Source organism: Poecile atricapillus, chromosome 9 (genome assembly GCF_030490865.1).
Source record: "Poecile atricapillus isolate bPoeAtr1 chromosome 9, bPoeAtr1.hap1, whole genome shotgun sequence".
NCBI classification, from domain to species: Eukaryota; Metazoa; Chordata; class Aves; order Passeriformes; family Paridae; genus Poecile; species Poecile atricapillus.
This window is the reverse complement of record NC_081257.1, coordinates 19430775-19451196: the sequence shown is the minus strand read 5'-3', so window position 1 is coordinate 19451196 and position 20422 is coordinate 19430775. Positions and strand designations below refer to the sequence as shown.

The window sequence follows — 20422 nt, the reverse complement described above, 5'->3', positions numbered from 1 at the left end:
GTATGTCTTAGGCTATTTTGGTTTTCAGAAAGATCTTGGATAAAAAAGAAATTTTAACATGCAATCAGCATTAACTGTTTTAGATGTAAAAATGCAAAAAGTATTAGATTTTTTAAATTTTAGTAAAGTAGATGTAAATATTTGTATTGACTATTTTTGGATTCTATATTCCCTTGTAGTGCAGCCTTTACTATCACTGAGAATCAGATGGCCTTCTGTGTCTTAATCATCAAAGCCTTAGAAAACAAAGTGGCTGTTGAAGGTAACATAGACTTGAAAATATCCTGGTTTGCTCATCTTTTGTTTAATTGTATGCTTGTTTTGAAGAAACATTAATGTCTGCTTGAACACAGTTCATTGCTCTGAGATTGCCTAGAAAAGTAACGTGCAGAATGAAAGGAATTAGGTTAGAATTCTAGTACTCACTTTTGTCTAAATTTATTTTAGAACATTCCTTCTGAAGGCAACTAATTTAGCTCTCATTTTTGCTGCATATGCAAGTATGAAGTAATGTTATTTAAAGGTTACTCAGTGTAGTGTTGAGAGGGAGCTGAATTGCTGATGGAAAGGCCTCTGGATGTCGGTGGGTTTGGATGAGGAATAGAGTACTCTGGTGCTCACTTCCTTTAGGAACTCAAGAGCCCATGTTCAAAATCCCATGTCAAAAACACATGAGAGAGGGGTTCTATTTTGTTTTTCCTGCTACACGTTTGTTGTAATTTATGTGCTTACATTTTACTAAGGGCTATAATGATCCTTAATATTAGGTGGAATGGTTATCACAGTGAAATTAAACCCCTTGGTTTCTAGTTGTAAAATATGTATAAACTGTAAAAAGCACGGGTCAGCGTAAAATAAAATTTTCCGCTAACAGTGTGCTCTGGTTCTCTTTGAGAAAAGACTTAAAAATAGTTCTGGGGAGGGTGAGTGGGTGTGAACCGAGTGCTGTGAAAGGAAAATATTACTTAAGGTAGAAGATAGCAGATGAAGTTGGAATACAGTTACAGATGCCAGTTGAAGTCTTGCGGTATTTATGTACGAGGGGTTGGTTTATTTCTAAACGCACCGCAGCGATCCATGACTTGTGGATAATGGGACATTCAGATTAATTATCTTTATTCAGGTAAGCGCTGGCCGTGCGGGGTCAGCACCTCTGCCTGCACCCGCGTTCTCTCGCAGGTTTCCTGCCTCGAGCTGAGAGTTTGGTCCTCGTTTGCCACCTGGGAACAGGGGGAGAAGAGCTCTGGGCTGCGGTGGAGGATTCGGAGGTCTGGAGTGTTGGTGCCTGTGCCTCCCCCGGCGCTCATCGCTGCGGGAATTGGCTCAAAGCGAGGGAGGGTGCGGTGTGCCGGGAGAGCCGGGCCCCGCTGAACCTCTGCCTTTGCGCCTGGGGGTGTTGGTGAGCGCGGCCGTCCCGGGCCGGCCCCGGCCCCGCTGCTGCCGGCCTGGGCTCGGGGGGACGCCTGGAACAATGGGGTGCCGGAGCCTGCGCTTCCTGCCGGGCCGCGGCAGGAAAAGGCCCTTTTCCTCCGCATCCTGCGCTCGCCGCTCCCGGGGCGGCAGCGCTTAATTTCCGGCAGCAGAAGGAAGACGCGGCTGCTCCGCCGCTGCTCCCCCGCGGGCAGGTGCCCTTCGCTGCCGGCCCCACCTGAGCCGCGCCGCCCGACCCGCGCCCGGCCGGCTCCTCCTTGCCTGCCTCCTTCCCTCCCTTCCTTCCTTCCCTCCTTTCCTTCCCTGCCTCCTTGCCCGGCTCCCGCCGCCCCGGGCGGGGCGGTCCCGGCGGTGCCCGGCCCTCGCTCGCAGCCGCACGGGCGCTTCCCCGGGAGCCCGGCGGCGCCGGGCCGAGCGCTGCCCCCGGACATGAGGATTGAGGCCGGCGGCGAGCGCCGAGCAGCCGGAGCGGCCGGTGCCGTGGGCCGCGGGGCTCCTCGGGGCCGGCGGGGCTGAGACACGCGGTGAGATACGCGGTGAGATAAGCGGTGAAACACGCGGTGATACGCGGTGAGATAAGCGGTGATACACGCGGTGATACGCAGTGAGATGCGATGCTGTGCCGGGTCCAGCATGGGCACGACAGGCGTGGGTCGGGTACCGGATCCGGCTGGGCCGGGGGCTGGGTCCGGCTCTGGGTCTGTCACGGAACCCAGCAGGGCCTGGCACAGGGTGCAGGGCACCTCCCCGGAGTGCCAGGGGTGGGTAAGGGACACCGCAGGGTTTGTGATGGGAGAGGTGTGATCCTTGTGGAATACCCCGGGCTGTGCGCCGGGGAAGGGACCGGAGTGACCGGTCAGCAAAGTGCCCGGGCTGTGGAAGCTGCTCTCATTGCTGGGAACGTGTCCCTAGGAACAGGACAGTGTCCCGAGGAAATCTCCTTTTGCAGGATGTATCTAACTCCACCTTCCTCCTCTGCTCTAGGTTCCTGTACCTGGGAAATCTGAAGAAATCCTCTCAAACCAAACAGGTAAAACTACTTGTATAGTAGGAATTTTGCTAAAGGCTTCGGTTGAAAGCAAACATGGAAATTCTAGAAAATTATAATGCCAAAAAAGGTGGAGTTTAGATACAGGCCATACATTTTTTTTTTTTCCCTCAGGAAGTTTAATGGTTCAAAGCAGGGGTGTTAGATGAGAAGGTTGCATTAGCAGGAAGGTATGCAGCCAGCTTCAGGGTATACAGATGTGTGGGCCTGTGTGTCTGTGCATATGTATATATATAAATACACTTTTATCATATATAAAATTAAATATACAATATACATCTAGAATATACTCAGTAGTCACATTTCTTTAACGTGATGTTAAGCACTAAAAACAGGCATTCTGTGACCCTCTATTTGTGTCTTCCCAGTTTTCCCTCAGCTAATGATTAGTTCAAAGTGGAGAATGTATTATTTTCATACTTTAAAACTAAAAATCCTTCTTTTCTCACCCCTCCCCCCAGTTCTTCTACTTTTTCTTCCTTCTCACTGGATGTTACATGCTCTATACTTAGTTTCCACACTGAACTCTCAGGATCCCTTGGCATTTAGCTAAAGTAAACACACCCATTTTAGCTTGACTGGGAGTTTGTAGCACGTAATAACACTCAATGACTAATGATTCAAAGATAATCCTGAGGTTGTGCAGTCTGGCCTCTCAGTGAAAGTTTGGTCTTCACAGGAAAAAGAAACCACCCCAGAAATGCAAGTACAAATTCTTGATGTCTGGCTCTGACTGAATTTTGTCTTATGTGCTTGAAATGCTGCAGATGCGTTAATTCCTTTTATTGTTGTTTTTCTTATTTTATTTATAAAGTACAGAACTCACAGGTTGCCATGTTTATGTTGCTTGTGTTTGGATTGCTACTGCAAGAAATTCTGGCTAATTCCCAAGCTGAAAATCCTACTGAATTCCCAAACATTCCAGAAGAGCCACTCTACAGCTACAAAGCCATCAACCTCCCAGATGAGCATATCCCCTACTTTCTGCACAATAACCAGCATGTTGCTGAAATCTGTAAGCAGGATGCTCTTTGCCCATATAAAGTAAGTTTGGGGCTTTTTCCTGTTTCTTTGTTCAAATGTCCTGTTGGGGTGGTTTGCTTTTGGGAGTTCTAGCAGTTGAAGATGGTGATTAATTTGTTTCCTTGCCAATTAATCAGGGAAAAGGGTTTAGAACATATAAAAGACAGGAGTAACCTTGTTGTGCATGTGTGTCCACTTTGGAGCCTCTGCTGTGCATGGAGAATCTGGATGTTGTTTCTCAAACTCTGCTTGAAAACAGACCAAAAGCCTTTTATGCAAGATTTATGAGCATGATGTCATTTAAAAGCTAAAAACTTACTGAAGTCATTTCCCATTTTCCTGTTGCAAAACCTGATTCAGTCATTCTGTGTTGCAGAAACACTTGAAGAAACTAAAATCCTGCTGGGGTTATGAGAAATCTTGCAGATCAGAGAATAGGTTCAATTACCCAGTGTGTGATTATGTTGAAACTGGGTGGTAAGTTTAATTTTAAATGTCTATTGTGCATTATGGTAAAAAAATAGTGTAGTGCTCACTTTGATATAAATGTGAAGTAAACATTATTGCAATATTTAGAATTTAAAGCTTTTTTGAATACAGAATGGTTTTTTTAAAAGATTTTTTTGGACACCTGGGTATATATATATAATGTGTGTATTTATGCATAATGAGCCTTTCAACATTATTTTAAAAAATTAGAAGAAAATACTGCTAGAAAATACTGCTTTCTGCCAGAATGTTTTCATTATTCTGATTTAGCCTTGAATTCAGATTCCTAAAATAACTGTATTTCCTTTCTTAGCTTTAAAAACAGGAAAAAAATGTGAAAAAAACCAACTTGTACCCTTTTAGGGGAGAGTAGCTTTAAATTGTCATTGATATTTTCACTTACATGCAACTGATAAGTGCTTCCTGTTTTGGCATCTTAAATGCCAATAAAATAACTGGCTGGTTCTTCTGTTCCACTTTCAGTGGAAAAATGTTATCTGTTGAAGTTATTAGTAGAATTGAGAACAGACCTTGATTTGTTTCCTCTCTCCTTCCCTCATCAGGGCAAGTGACATCGAGACAGCCCAGCAGATATTCTGGAAACAAGCAGACTTTGGGTATGTTCGAGAGAGGCTCAGTGAAGTGAAAACCCATTGCAAGCCTGCAGCAACAGTAGGTATTTCTGATAGATGTGATACTTTGCACTTGTTTTTTTAAAAATAATTTTTGTTATTGACAGAATTCTGCTTGTTCTTAACAGGGGGATTCGTCTCTGACCTGTTCCCAGTACCTTCAGCATTGCAGAGCAACAAACTTGTACATTGATTTACGAGCTGTAAAGAGAAACCATGACAGGTCTCTGATTTCTCTGATTTGATGTGTTATAGCAAAAACGGGATGGCAGGGAAAAGGATTTGAGAATTTGTTTAACAAAGCTGGTTTGCCTGTTGCCGTGGGTTTTACTGCTGATCAGAGGCTTGTTGCTGAAGCCCTGTAAAGGTTTGCACCTCTTCATTGCTGGTGTAAAAACCCAAGTTCTCAGTTCTATGGAATGATGATGGGTGGTTGAAATCCTCCCTGATATAAGAGAGGAAAACGTTTCTGTGTCTCCAGTCATGTCCTTCCTTGATCAGATGATGTGCAAAATACAATTGTTATTGTCTGAGGAACCAAGACCTTTCATTTCCCTTTACACCAGATCCAGGAGCTGCATTTTTAGATACTGACTGACTGAGGAGAGATCTGAACCCAGATCTTCCACATCCTGAATTAAAAAACTACATATTGGAAGCTGGATGAAAAAGCCATGCCAGTGGTGCTGGCATGAACCCTCTGCCTTGTCTTTGAAGTCATTGTCTTGATCTGGTCATGACTGAGACTGACATTACCCTTCAGAATGGGTTTTGTCATCATCACGGCCTGTCCTGAAAGCTAATTTAGACAGTGCTTTTAGCTGGAAACTTATTTTCAGGAAATTTGTTCTTGCACATCAATCTTTATAAGTCGTATAAAATCCTTGGGTGGCAAAGTGGGTTGTGAAACCTGAGGTAAATTTTCCTAAGAAATTGTTAAAGACAAATAAAAACTCCAACCAGTGTTGGATGGTCCTGTCGTGCAGAGATGCATCACTTTCATGAAGGAAAATCTAATTAAAGTACTCATGTGGGTATGTGTAAATAATTCTTAATAACATTCTGGGTGGATTAGTGCTGCTTTCTAAGATGATTTCTAGACCTTCAAGGACACCACAATCTTTATTTGGGAGTTGTGGGAAATTCTTGATTTACGCTGAGGAAAACACTCAGGTTTTAAATATGTATGAAGTGCCCTGCTGAACTGAGACTAGCACTGGCTTGAGTATGTAATTGAGATTGCAGGGCACTGGTAGCCCTGTTGCACAAAAGCTGATAGACTTTTTCTAATTTGCATTAGATTCAAAGAAGACTTTTTCCAGAAGGGAGAAATTGGAGGTCATTGCACCCTCGACGTTCGAGCATTTTTGGCTGAAGGTCAACGCAAGAGCCCTCTGCAGTCTTGGTAAGAATCTCTTGTCAAGGCTGCTTCCAAGTTCACTTGCTAATTATTTTTGATTTTTGTCATTGGCATTGCCAGCTGTGTGCAGGAGATTTCATACTGAGGAAATACTTGCTCCTTTTAAGGTCAGTTTGAGAGTTCACATTAGAAACCTCTGATAATTACATCTCTGCAGAAAGTCTGAACCACACTTTGAGTAATTGTGTCCTGCTCGTTTGCAGCAGCAAAAGATGTGAAAGCATCTTGCAATTGGAAGTCCTAACCTTCAGGTGTTTTGTGGGCAAGCTGCTGGTGCTGTGCCTGATCTGTGTGTAGAGGGGGTGATTGCTCTGTGGGGAGACCCTTGAAGCTGCTCTTGTGTGTGAATTCCCACAGCCCTTGGTGAGGATGATCTGGATGTGCTGACAGTGTTCCCAGGGAGCCTGTGCCAGGAGTGTGAGGTGGGCTGAGTCCACAGGCTGAGTAAGAAGTGCAGAGCATCACAGTTTGCATGTTAGCCCTTCAAAGCTTGCCAGTTCATTCATGAAGGAACTGGAGCCATTAAGGTCCATATAATAATTCATTCTTATGCTTTACTTGTATTTTCTTTTTCTCCCCCCATTTTACATTGATGTTTCATTGAAGTCAAGAGCTGCTGCAGAGGAGGAAGACTTTTCTCCTCTAGCTGCTACTGTCATCACAACTGCTCATCCTTGTTTAGATGCAGGAACAATAAATACTGCCTCTACATTCATTATTCCAACCAAAGCATGGAAATCTCTCTTAAGTGTCTTTGACAAGGCAGATAGAGTTGGGTGGAGCCACAGATCCAGGCTTTGAGGCTCTTTGTTACATCCCTGCTGCCTTGATTTGGAGATCAAAGGTGCTGTTCACTCCTGAGATCAAAGGCAGTGTTTAACCTCTAGAAGCCCTGAAGAACCTTCCATTATAATTTCAAATCATTTTAATTGTCAGACTCTATCAGTTTTCAGCAGTCCTGTTAACTGAAATGGACTGGAAGGACAGTTACTAAACCTGGGACATATGAAGTACATTTGTTTAAATGAGTTGATGTCAAAGCATATTCTGTGTGATTGAATCTTTCTAGGTTTGCAGAGCTCCAGACATTCACTGCATTAGACTTCAGGCCTCTAGAAGATGAGAAGTGTGACATTGTTATTGAAAAGCCAACGTACTTCATGAAATTAGATGCAGGTAATTGGTGTCCTTAGTTTATTTTGTTTTGTACTGCAGTAAAAAAGCTCATATTCAACTTGCCCATCTACATTATGCCTTTGTGACAGTTAAGTTCACTTGTAATATGAAAAATGATGTAACTTTTTAGTTCCTTTTTTTGGTGTAGTTCCGGTGACGAACTTGGAAACTGAAATTCGAAAATCTTATAATTTCCCACAGATGATTTAAAAAAACCAAATCAGAATATTTTCCTGTTGTTTGCCCTGCGCAGTTGTTCTCTGGACTGTGGCTTGGCAGTGTTTGGCTTCGTGCCAAAGGCTGTTGTGGCTGTGTTTCTGCGTGACAAGTTCCATACCATGGAACACCAGGTGTGGGTGTCTGTGTCCTGCAGGACACACCCAGCAGCAGATTCTGTGTGCATTGGGAATAGGGATAGGAAACGCTGTTCCAAGAGGGGCAGCACCCAGGCACCTTCAGGAATCTGACATTTTTTGAGCTTCAGCAGCCTTTTTGTTGGTGCAGTGCTGATGGAGGAGGGTGCTGAGGACAAACCACGCAGCTGCAGTGGGGTGAGCTGTGTTTGAGCCTTGTGCTGGGCTCTGTCCCTGTGAGCCCAGCTGCTCCTCTTCCCCTGACACTGCCTGACATTTTAAACAAAGTTGTTGCAGGGAACTGGACCCTCCTCACCAAATACCAATTAGTGCAATACCAGCACACCTCCTTTGTGTTGCCTCCTTTGTTTCATGGAATTTTGTGCACCAGGAATGAACGGGAGAGAGGACCTGAGGAATGACTTGGGCTTTGGCTTGTGTGAAAGCACAAATTCTGTCTTGTGGTCCCAGAGACAGAGCTTCCCTCAGCCCCACTAAAGCAGAACCCAGACCTGTGCTGAAGGCCACTTTTCATGTTTTCTTGTGTCTGACTGGGCTGTGCTAAAGCAGGAGATCCTTTCATATCCTTCAGAAATCAGCTGCAGACTGTAAAGAGAAATAGCACATGAAGCTCACCTCATTCTTTCTTTTGGCCACTCTTCTTTTTCGTACTTTTTAAAAACATATACCTCAGATTTCTTTCCTTGATTCCTTCCTTTTAGAGGTTCCTTTTTAAGGTGTGTTAGGAGCATTCAAGGAGTCGGAAGCAGGGGAAGCTAATATAAAATGCAGGATGCTAATCAGGAAAAATGCATGAGCCAATGAAAGTGGAGCAAGTAATGCAGTGTTTTGCTAACTTTATTATTATTTATTATTAAATTTAATAATAAATTTTATGTATACTATTGTTATTTTTTCTTTCTCAGGTGTTAATATGTACCATCATTTCTGTGATTTTGTCAATCTTTACATTACCCAGCATATCAATAATTCCTTCAGTACGGATGTCAACATAGTCATGTGGGACACTGTAAGTCTGCTGTGCTTTTAACAAATTTGTATTTCTGCTGTATAGAGGCTCTGAAGGTTTTAGCAGCCAATCCTTGGCTCTCTTGTGGCCACAGCCATGTGGAACTCATAAATTTCCTGATCTTTTTAATACAGGTGCATGAGTAATAGTTAGAGAACAGATTTTCTATGACAAACCATGTGCTGTTGGAATGCTCAGCTTTGCTAGTGCACAGTTATGCCTTTCTTTAGTGTGACCTCAGAAATAACCTGACCAGTATTTCTAATCTGTAGCATTTGAAGTTTTGACTGGTTTTTGTAGGTTTTTTTCTCTTGGAATATTGAAGTAGATTTGCTCAACTGTTTCTTCTATATTTAAAAAGAAATGCAATCTTGCATGTTTGTAAATCAGTAATGTGCAGCCTGTAGTAAAGAAAACAGCTAAATTAAATCCTTATATATATATATATATATAAACAGAGTCTAATATTTAACTCCTTTAAGTAGCCATCTTGCAGTTACTCCCCTCAATCACCTCTCACATTGCCATGATAGCATAAAACAAGTTTTTAAGTGGGGCTGTTTCTGCTGTACTGCTGAATTGAAACCATGACTGTGAGTAATATTAGTTTTATTGGATAGTATTTAAGTTGTGTAGGAGGGTATTAAACTAAATAAAAAGCTGAGGGATTTGTATTATGGCTGATAATGTGCATAATTAGGTCCAGAAATAGCAGTTCTTGCATATGACACTGTCCCACACCAGTGATCATAAATCAGTGATCATGCTGAGTTTTCTTTAGTGTTTGGACAAGTAAACTTCAATAGAGAACTGCAAATATCCCCTGTTTGCTGTTTAATGAGAAACCTGCTTGGCTAGAAGAAACTCTCTTTTCTACTTCTATTGTATTTTAAAGCTAAAATCAGTGCCATCTGTCAGATAAGTGAACTCTCTAGGTGTTGCACAGGGACCTGTTAATCCAGCTTGGATGGCTTTCTGAAAAGATCAGGTGTCAGACAACATTGTAAATTACTTTGAAAAGCAACTCTTTTGTCTTATATTGTCTTGCAGAATCAAATAACTCTTTCAAATGTACCTTTAAAAGTAGTGCCACACTGTTATCATTTTAAATGAGCATAACCTACTCAGGCAGCTGGAGTTCATTGCTGTGTAAAACCAGGTGATGGCACCAGTCATCTGCTGATGAACTGTCTGTGCTCATCAAAAGGTGGACTTGAGCTTATTATTCATTCTCTTTTTTTTTTTCCCCTTGATGTAATTAGATTTGGCCATACTTCCTAGCTACTGTTCTTATTAAAGAGTAATGCCCTTAGATGTAGGTTAAACAAAGCAGAAAATGAGCAGGAATTCCAGTGGGTGTTGGTGTGCAGATCCTCTGCAAATGCAGGGAAGAAATGTTTATAAAGCACTTTTAAGGAGAGCAGAGAGGGTTGGAAAGTGGTGCTTTCATCAGTTCTCCACTTCTAATCTGGGAGAGCAGTTCTTGTAATGCATGGCCAGAAGGGAGTCTGGACTGTAAAATTCATTAAATCCTAATGGCAGAGCAAGAGGAAGGCCTCTTGAACCGAAGGAAATCTGGTGCCCTTTAGATTCTTTTACATTTCACCAGATTTCTGTTCTCTCCTGCTATCATTTGTAGTCCTATTTTCAAATTTCTTATCTAGAATGTTCCCACACAACTTTCCCAGCAGCCTGAGCCAGCCCCAGAGTTGAAAGGAAGCTTTAGGAAGAATCTGCACCAGGGCTACTGAGGTTTAATTGCATTTAATTGCATTCAAAGAGCAAGAGGTGGTGACTCAGCCCTGGGATGTGCAGGAAAGGTGACACACTGAAGGCAGGAGCCCCTGCTGCTGGGATAATGGTGGAGGGAGTAGATGGCTCTTTAAAAGCTCCCCACAGAACGTTGCTGCAAAGGGGAAAAGTGTTACTACTCTGTATAAAAACTTCCTAGGTGTTTCTTGCATCAAATCAGATCATTGCCTTCAATTTGTGATACATATTTCATATACAAAACAAGCTTGTTGTGACTTTTTACCTCAACCTTCAGTGCTGCACTTGAATTTCCAGGTGGGTTTTTTTTTAATCTCAAGGGTTGAGATGCAGGCCTTCTACCATCCCTGTTTGTGTTTCTTCAAATATAACTTGTGTTCTGTTGACTCTGGGAAAAGTAGTAAGTAGTTCTCGTTCCTAACTCAGATATTATAATTTGCTACTGAAGGAATTGTCTAGTTTGCTAACTTATAGAAGTTTTTATTAAAAATTAACTACCTGAGAGGTAATTTTAGTTGCCTGCCAGTGCAAACACAGAGTTTGGTGCTGTGTAATGTCTGTGTTCTGTGTTAGGCTGCCTTGGGTCCCATGGTGGTGTTGCACATATTAACTGTATATATAAAACTCATATACAGAACCTGTGAATCATGAAGAGAGGTTCTCATGTGCATTTATATAATTGTTGTACCCTTGGTTTTTTTGCTTTCCTCCTAGAGCTCATATGGCTATGGTGACCTGTTCAGTGAGACATGGAAGGCATTTACTGACCATGAAATAATTCACTTGAAAACTTTTGACTCCAAAAGGGTATGGAATTCTATATTTTGTTTTAAGTCATGGTCACTATGGGCCAAATATGACAACTTCTCAAGCTGCTTGGGGTTATGGGTGGCCCAGAGGAAAGCATTAATACCTTCCATGCATGTTTAATTTGTGTAATATGAGTATTCTACCTCAGAAACAAGAGACAGAGCTGTAACCTGATTCTGTGGTGTGGCTATCATTTATATAGATGGACCTAACTTTTCTGTCCTGAGACACAAAAACTGGTGAGAGGTGCTATTTAAGAATGGGTTTTGCTTCTTCAGGACTCCTGACTGAAATTAAGGGTTTTCAAATGGCCTTTCTAAAGTCTTCTTATTCCCCCTGAGGTGTTTCTTTCCTCTTGTTACTCTTGGCATTCCTGCTGCTTATCATTAAAAAAATATTACACCAAAAAATGCATCCATTCATCCAGAGCTCATTTTGCCCTCTTCAATCTAGTCCTAAACTCACTAACTGGTTTCCTTCTCTTTAGCCCATGTTTGTTCTGTTTTGGGGTGTTTTCATCACCTCTTCCCACACTTGCCTGTTCCAAGTGGGAGCTCATTTGGGGTCTTTGTTCTATTCATTTGCACAGCCGAGGGAGTCAGGCTGTCCTTGGCAGGAGCAGTAATTGCTGGCTCATTAGGAGCAGGGCTGGCAGGGAATGGGCTGGGGGAAGGCAGCAGTGGGGTGTAACTCAGGTTATAACTCAGGGTGTAACTCCTTGTGATCCCCTTTACCCAGGTGTGCTGGGGGAGGCAGCAGTGGGGTGTAACTCAGGCTGTAACTCAGGGTGTAACTCAGGGTGTAACTCCTTGTGATCCCTTTTCCAGGTGTGCTTTAAAGAAGCCGTGTTCTCTTTGCTGCCCCGCATGCGCTATGGATTGTTCTACAACACACCTCTGGTGAGTCCCTTTACCCCTCCGTGCTCACCAGGAGGGTGTGGCAGGGTGGAATCCGACCTGGGGAATCCCTCCAATATCATGAAACACACTGCAGTGACGGCTCCAACTCCAAGCAGAATGATCTTCCCTAAAGATTGGGATTTTAAAGTTACTCCAGCTGGTTGTGTGCAGTCTCCTATGTCACAGCTCAGGAGGTGCAAATTATTCCCCTTTGATGGGTGGGCACTGTGAACTAACTGGTATTTTTGCAGAACACAAGAGCTTGAACAGTCAGGCTTCCCTGAGGTTATTAGCTCACACACTCAGGCTCTAGCACTAGAGTTATATTTCTTCCTAAATGAAAGTGCCACTTGTGTTGCAGTGAATAGCTCAGTGCATGATACTGGGCTTTTGTTCCACAAGAATGGTAAAAAGCTGATCTCAAAGCTCAAGTTTTCTGAGCAAAATAACTTTATATGTTAACAACTGCTTTTTGAATTTCAGATCTCTGGCTGTCACGGTACGGGGCTGTTCCGAGCCTTTTCCCAGCATGTGCTGCACAGATTAAATATTACCCAGGAGGGACCCAAGGTATGAGAACTGCAATATGGAGCTGGTGGCTCTTGCCAGAGAACAAACTGAATCCAGTGGGGAATGGGAGTGTATCTGTACTTTTTGTCTTTTTGTCCTTCCACGTGATGCTTAGGGTTTGGTTTTTCCCTGTGAAGGCCTTCAGAGAACATTTGTGTATGCTTGTGGAAGTTGCCTTCATGTCTTATTTCTGTAGGACAGACTTTAAAGCTTTCTCCTTCTGACCTTAGGGTCTCATCCCTGTATCCATTTTCTCTTCTGGAGGCCTTTGTGTCCTTCCCAGCTGAGTCAGACACGTGTTCCATGGAGCAGCAGTGGGGATCCCAGAGCAGAGCTTGCCCTTTATCCAAGCCCTCGGGTACTGCTGAGCTCGGCTCAGAGCTGGAAGCAGCAGAATCTGGTCCTTCCATGCTTGCCCAGCACCATCTGTCTGGTCTGGGTTCCTCTGTTGCTCACCCTGATGGTTTTTGCACCTTGCCCTGGTGGCCAGGGCAGTTCTGGGCTAGCTGTCTGCTGGAGAGTAGCCCACGTATTATTGCTGAGGGGCACATTCATGGCTCTGCACAGGCATTTAGTTATGCTTCTCCTGCTGACACTAATGGGAGTCATGCAGTTAAATCTCTTTATTTCACTTGGAATGCTCACCCCTGTGAGTCCAATTAATTAAAAGAGGTAAAAGGAGGAACTGTTATAGAAGTAAAATATTTTTTTTCCCAAGGAACTTGTGCACAAGGCATCCAGAAAGCTGCTTTCCTGCTTTCAAAAACTGCCATGTAATGTGTAATACAAAGGCTCTTTTGTACTAAATAAAATAAATCTTTCAGAAAATATTTAGTTCTTGGTTAGTAATCAGACTTTCATGAAGGTTTTGATGCTTTGAATCCATCAAAAAATACAATGTGAATTTTAAGGTGGTTACATCATTTATTACATGTGGAAGGAACATATTTAGTCGCTCAAATCGTTGCCAGAAATAAATACAGAATAGTTTGGGATTGTTTTTTTCTGTGAGAGCTGCCTCTTAGCTAATACACTGCTGCTTCTTTCTTTTCAGGATGGGAAAATTCGAGTCACCATCCTCGCACGCAGCACAGATTACCGGAGAATATTAAACCAGAATGAGGTGTGGTCCTTTATATCTTTAAAAAAGATTTATTAGAAGTTAAATTTTGCTATTTGGGTCGATATTTTGTTTTCAGGTACAGCCAAGACATCTATTTCCTGGCAAATCTCAGACAAATATGTCCAATGTTTATATTAATTTGCTCTAAAATGTCTTCTAGGCAGTCTCCATTTCTGTACCCCAGACACTGAACCTTGCTGCCCTTTCCAAATATCCAGTGGAAGACTACAAATGTAATACTAAAAGTATTTCCTCTGAGCAAACAGACACTGCAGATCTGATAAAATTAAATTATTTCACTTTCAGATTATTTCTTTTATTTATAGCATCTCCAGAGTTGAAATCTAACAAAACCCTTTGTAATGTGTGCAGATTGGAATGCACAAGCCCTTGTATCAGAGTTTGTGCACTCAGAACATAATGAATTTTCTTATTGATTTATGTTTTCGAATCATGCAACTTCGTGGACATGTGTAAAAGCTTATTTCATGGTGAAATGATAGTATTTAATGTTTTCATACCTGTTTTCATTCTCTGCTGTCAGTACCTGACAAAAATGAACTGGGATTATCATCCCCACTTTATGCAGGGAGAAACTGAGGCTAGGAGGACACCAAATCCTTGTCTTTTTGTTATTCTCCCCAGCTTGTGAATGCTTTGAAAACAGTGTCAACGCTGGAGGTCAGGGTGGTGGACTACAAGTACAAGTGAGTCACTGCTGTGAGCTGGGTCTGTCTGTCCCCAGGTCTAACCTGGGCAAAACCCAAGGACTGGGAAGGAGAAGTGCTGGGTGAGATAGTCCAGCACACCCATTCCATATTGCACTGCTTAGGGCTGGCAGGCTCAGGTGAAAGCTGCTGCACAATGAACAAGGTTTGAAATCCCTTTTGTTCCCTCTCCCAAAGCCAGCTGTGTTCCCATCACTCTTTTCCATATTGCTCTGCAGTAACTGTGTTAACAGGGGTTTCTCTTCTTTGATGTCAGCGTCTTATTTTATGTGAGCCTTAGTTTAGTAATCAATTTTAAATTGATTTGAATTGAAATCAATTTTAAAATTGATTTAAAGTAAACTCTGATTATTTGCTGCTCTGGTGGCCCCTGAAGACACCACTTGAGGTCAGTTTGTGGTGCCAGGTGTAGTAGGCACTGTGCCAGGAAGAAATGGATTGAAGGAAAAGTTCCCAAACAATTCATGCCTGTCCCACATGGCAGCAGCTCCACTGGAGCTGTCATGAATCATGCAGGAGGAGTGAGAAACTGAAGCAGCACTGAGACATCTGTGTTCTGACCAAACAGAGACAGTGGGAGGATGTTTATCTGTGTATTTTACATGACACTGAATACAGTTCAGAAACAGGTCTTTTATGCTGGGTGTTTAGGTTTTGTTTGGGGTATTTTGTTCCTAGTTTTTTTGGTTTGTTTGTTTTTTTTTTTAAGGTGATGTAGTTTTTTAAAAGACAAGTGAAAAGAAAAACCCTTAAATTTTCAAAAACTTTGACAGGAATATTTTTGAAACAAATTCTTGTGAAGTTTTGCAACCTGCCTCCATTTCTTCCATTCTGAGTGACTGCAGGTTGCAGCATTTATGATTCTTAGTATTGTTCCTTGAAAAATCAGTTCTCTCTTTCAGTATTCCCTTAAGCCGATTTTGTGCTTTTCCCATGTTCTGCTGGGGTGGATAGAGCTGCCACATCATCACCACTTTTGCTGTGCTGTCTGCAGGGAACTTGAGTTTTCGGAGCAACTGAGAATTACCCACAACTCTGATATATTCATTGGGATCCATGGAGCTGGACTGACCCACCTGCTCTTTCTGCCAGACTGGGCTGTTGTGTTTGAGCTGTAAGTCTGTCCCTCCTTACCCCTCTATTGCACACACAACTGCTCCTGGTTGCTGCTGTGTGTTAATGAAGCCTCTCCCTGGTATTTGACCATGATTGTTTGTCTTGCAGCCTTGTTTAGACTTCAAATTTGGCAGCTGCTTCTCCTGGGGATCAAATCAGAGAAAGCTTTCATTATAAAATACAGTGTAATTATATCACACAGGCTTAGCCTGTGATTTCTTAATCTTCCATGGCATAAATATAATGGGAAAATGGCAAACAATGAGAAAACCTCATTGCTCAGGTTCTGCCTGGTGAGTCTGAGATCTAATGATGTTTTAGTGATCCAGGTGAATTGATTATGTGCATGTCCAGGGCTGTTATTGATATGAACTGATTATGTGCTAGCAACCCCCTGGAGGTTTTTATATCCTCCATTTTCTGCTCAGGACATGAGCTCCAGCTTGCTGGCCAAGGTCAGTCCTGTGTTGTCGTGTTTTGTCTAAATTACTCTTGTAGCTTCCTTTTAAACATATTTTGTCACAAAGTAGGGGTGTTAGCAGACACTCCAATCTACAGAACAAAGCTGAAATCCAGAATGCTTGTTAGAAGAGCTCTGAATTCTCCATCCTGGGAAATTCTGCTTTGGGAAGGCTGTAGAACTGGTGTTTTGCAGCGTAGGCTTGGCTCGAGAATGTTTTGTCCAGTCTCCAAATAAGTTCAGAAACTCAGGGATTGTTTTTCACATGTCCAAGAGCTGCTGCAGCTGGACAGGGACATGTCTGACCTGCAGATGTGCCTCAAACTGCCTCCAAGGCCACATCTTGAGAGCAGAAGGCAGCCCTTGCTGCTGTTTCAGTGGAGCAGAATTTGTCCATGGTTTTGGTGCCTTAGAACTGGACAGCAAACATTTCAAAATTTTCCTGTTTCACCCTGGTAGGTTCAGCATAATCTCTGTAGGTAAATCTGTTTTTTCTGCCTGTCCCTAGGTACAATTGTGAAGATGAACGTTGTTACCTGGATTTGGCAAGGCTGAGAGGCATTCATTACATCACTTGGAGGAAAAGGAATAAAGTATTCCCTCAGGATCAGGTAATGATGGCCACACTGGAAGGGTGAGGTGCTGTAACTGAAGGACTTCACAGTTATCCTGCTATGTTCTGGTATTTGAAATATGATATTCATTCTTTAGGCCAAATTAACTTCCCTGCTAAGATTAAGAAATCATTTGATATTAATGGCTGAGAGAAGAAGAGAAATGAAATTAATTGGCCATGAACCATTCACAGCATGGCTGTTATGCAGTTCCTTTGCTGATTCTTTTGCCTCAGAGCAGATCAGTGGATCAGAAATAATAAATTAAAATGGCAGATCCTCGATTTTTTTCTTGCTTTTTTGAATGGAAGATGTATTGATATTTTTTTTTCTGTCTAAAAGCCCTCATCTTGTTTTTCTAGGGACACCACCCAACACTGGGAGAACATCCAAAATTTACAAACTACTCCTTTGATGTGGAAGAATTTATGTATTTGGTGCTTCTGGCTGCAAATCATGTTTCACAGCATTCGAAGTGGCCATTTAGGGTAAAACATGATGAATTCTAAATTAGACTGCTGATTGAAATACTGTTTTTAATTAATCACAGAATGGTCTGAGTTGGAAGGGATTTTAAAGCCCATCTCATTCCATCCCCTGCCATGGGCAGGGACACCTTCCACTATCCCAGGCTGCTCCAAACCCCATCCAGCCTGGCCTTGGACACTTCCAGGGATCCAGGGGCAGCCACAGCTTCTCTGGGTACCCTGTGCCAGGGCCTCCCCACCCTCCCAGCAAAGAATTTATCCCTTGTATCCGATCTAAACCCACTCCCTGTCAGTTTGAAGCCATTCCCCCTTGTCCTGTCACTACAAGCCCATAAAAAAATAAATTTCCCCCAGTGAGGGAAATAACCCATTGTTAACTGGTCAGACCACTGCTTAGCACCTTGTCTTTATAATTCCTTTCTAATCTGGGAGGTTTTGATATGTAAAAACTATTTTTCAGACTATTTCTGGGTTTTTTGCACTGTATTTCTACATTCCTGATTCTGAAATACTCTTTATACAGAGATATGTCCACCCATTTCATGTAAGGTTTTCTGGGGTAGATCCAAGGTCAACAGACACTGCAAGCTTCTACTTTAAATTTAAAAACATTTTCACATTAGAGAGCACAGACTTATGATTTTGCGTTTAAATATAAACTTTGACTCTTGTCCCTGTAGTTGTAAATGTTCCAATACAAGAAATCTGCACAGTAGGTTCACTGAGTTTTCTGTCTCAGAGCAGGTAAATATTTTACTAAGTGAGTACTTAAAAATTCAGGTAATCTGGGTGTTTCCTACTTTTTCACAAAACCCAGCACTCTGCATTGGAAAGCTTGAGCAAATTGGAATAAAACTTGAATTTTTTGAGGATTCTAAAGGGAATGGCCTTCTAGTTTTTTAGGGGCAGATGATGAAATGTGTAGAGTGTCTTTCAGTTGCAGCTGAAAAGAAAGGAACTGATGAGGATCCCTGTTCTTGGAGTCACTAAAAGCCTAATTTTTAATATTCTTGTTTCCTCAAAATGTTGAAGAGTTAATCCAGAAAACTTTTAAAATGAAATCTTTCCAAAGCCAGTAGCACAGTTCACTGTTTTCAGTGAAGGGAATATTAAACCAAAGCTGAATTCTTTTTCAAATTCCCCCTGGAGCTGAGATGTTCTAGTGGGGAAAATAAAGGTAGTAGTTCTTTTGTCTTAAGTGGGGCCAGGAGGATGTGCAGAAGAATCAAGTTCAGTGAGATAAAACCCTGGAGTTGTGTGTTAAATTATGGATTTTTTGGGGAATGTATCCCCGTGCTGGAATTGCTGTTCAGCCATACAGGTGGCTCGGGGCAGGCACATGTTTGTATGGAAAAGAGGAGAGTTCTGCTAAATACAAACATTTCACTGCTCTAATTGTAGATGGTATTGACTTCCCTTCCCCTGCAATTTCCCAGAGTGTGGGTGCATTTACTGACCTGTCTGTACTGGTAGGGATGAGTTACTGTAAGCACAATTTTCATATGGATCTCTCACCCCCTTAATCAGTGCATAGGGGAAGCTAGGGAGAGCTGAGACCTTCATATATTTTCTGTATCTGGTGCAATTCTTCCTGGAGAGTGTTGTTGTGTGGAGAAAACTGTTTCACTTTAAAGGACCATAGAAGCAAAATTGCACTTCTTAATATGAGGGGGAAAAAAAAAAAAGTCCTAGAGCAATACCATTTCTTGTATTTGTATGTGTCAGTTGGGGTTTTTACCTTGTGGGATTTTTAAAGTAAAAAAAAAATATATATATACAACCTAAGCCAGTAAAATGTCTGTGTTTGAATGAAACCAAGTCAAAGGAAAGAAGACATTTAATTATGAACTGTGCACATAATTTTTTTTTATTAAAAAAGTTTTTTAATTAAAAAAAAAAAAGTGTAAGATTTTTGGTAATTTGCCAGGTTTTAGAGGCAAATGGTTTTAATACTATTAATTTCAGGGACTCACATGTCTCTGCTTTCTCCTGCCATTCTGATGAATTTCAGACTCATGTTCAGGCTGATGTTCTGAGGTCCAAAGTGATATTCAGGTCTATCTACTTAAGAACCATTCTATTTACTTAATGAACCATCATCATTCAGTGATGCTGCCATCCTGCACTGCTGGCTTTAGTGCAGGGGGTTTGAAGAGTGGTTTGTGAAAATCTTTGTATCTATTGAACTTCCTGTGAGGCTGCTGAAGGCAGTGAGTGAGTGCTTGGGTCTGCACAGGAGCAGCTAATGAGGAGCTGCTCTTTCAAGTGGTCACTAAAACAAATGGTTGAACATATGTGTAGAGGAGAGGCTGCAGGGACTTAATCCAAGGGCAGAATATCCTGCCAACATTCACCAGATTCAGCAAATTTGAGTGCAGTGTCAACACTTGATGGCCAACGTGTTATTCAGCCTTTATGGCTTAATATTGCTGGGATGAAAAGACTGTGTTGATTAACTTTACAAATAGTACAAAATTTTCTTGGCAGCAGAAGGTTTGGTTGGATTTTTGGGTTTTGCCAATAAATCCTGAGGGAATTTGGACGACAGGAGAGGTCTGGATTGTGACTTGAAGAGCATCTGGACCATCTTGGGTCTGTCTGGAAGTTGGAATTTGAGGAAATCAAAGAGAGACTTTTGGGCCACTTAAGGCAGGATATAGCTCTGGGTTAAGTTTTCCTACCATGGGAAGTTCTTTTTTACTTCTGATTTTTTTCACTTTTTTTTTGGTGTCTCCAGTTTACCCAAGTTTAGAGTCTAAGGGGGACCTTGGCATCAGTGTGATGAACTCAGTTTTGGGATTTTGTGTAATGTTGCAAGTCCTGAATGCTTTTGGGATTGCCTGTGTTTCCTGTACAATGTCAACCAAGAGCTGGATTTGGAATAAAAAATAATTTATGGATGCATGTGGCTTCTTTCCTTTTTACTTCAGAATTCATCAACATGTAATTTCAGTTTTTCCTTTGGCAAGTTCTGTGGAAGTTGGGTAAGTGTGAAAAATGGTTTGTGATGGGGAGGTGGCAAATCAGCATTATTAATCTTAAGAGTCTGATTATAAATATTAAAGCAATAAATTTTTAAAAGCCATTAAATAATAAGGGAATTGTTTAATTTTTGCTGTTAATCTTACCAGTACCATTAATGAGATAACTCAGGGCTTAGCACATCTCTTAATCCTGAAATTTTTTTTAAGGAGAAAAACCACAGAAAACGTTCTTCTTAAGAGCTTATGTGCTCAGAAAGG

The 20422-nt window shown here is 41.9% G+C and overlaps 1 protein-coding gene across 11 annotated transcripts; it reads left to right on the top strand.

Moving 5' to 3' along the window:
• The first annotated feature begins 1015 nt into the window (after positions 1–1015).
• On the top strand, positions 1016–20150 carry EOGT (EGF domain specific O-linked N-acetylglucosamine transferase). Of its 11 annotated transcripts, none has more exons than XM_058845158.1 (17): positions 1016–1123; positions 2416–2461; positions 3299–3523; positions 3879–3979; positions 4555–4663; positions 4752–4846; positions 5924–6028; positions 7113–7219; positions 8499–8602; positions 11087–11179; positions 12010–12081; positions 12565–12651; positions 13706–13774; positions 14420–14481; positions 15497–15616; positions 16587–16689; positions 17055–20150. In XM_058845158.1, the coding sequence occupies exons 3-17, from the start codon at positions 3314–3316 to the stop codon at positions 17199–17201; spliced, it is 1584 nt and encodes a 527-aa protein (XP_058701141.1). In that variant the 5' UTR covers positions 1016–1123; positions 2416–2461; positions 3299–3313; the 3' UTR covers positions 17202–20150. The 11 variants fall into 11 exon arrangements, with proteins under 11 accessions (XP_058701141.1, XP_058701147.1, XP_058701140.1 ...); XM_058845164.1 differs by having other exon boundaries at positions 3294–3523; XM_058845157.1 differs by lacking the exon at positions 1016–1123 and adding an exon at positions 1833–1967.
• The last annotated feature ends 272 nt before the right edge of the window (positions 20151–20422 follow it).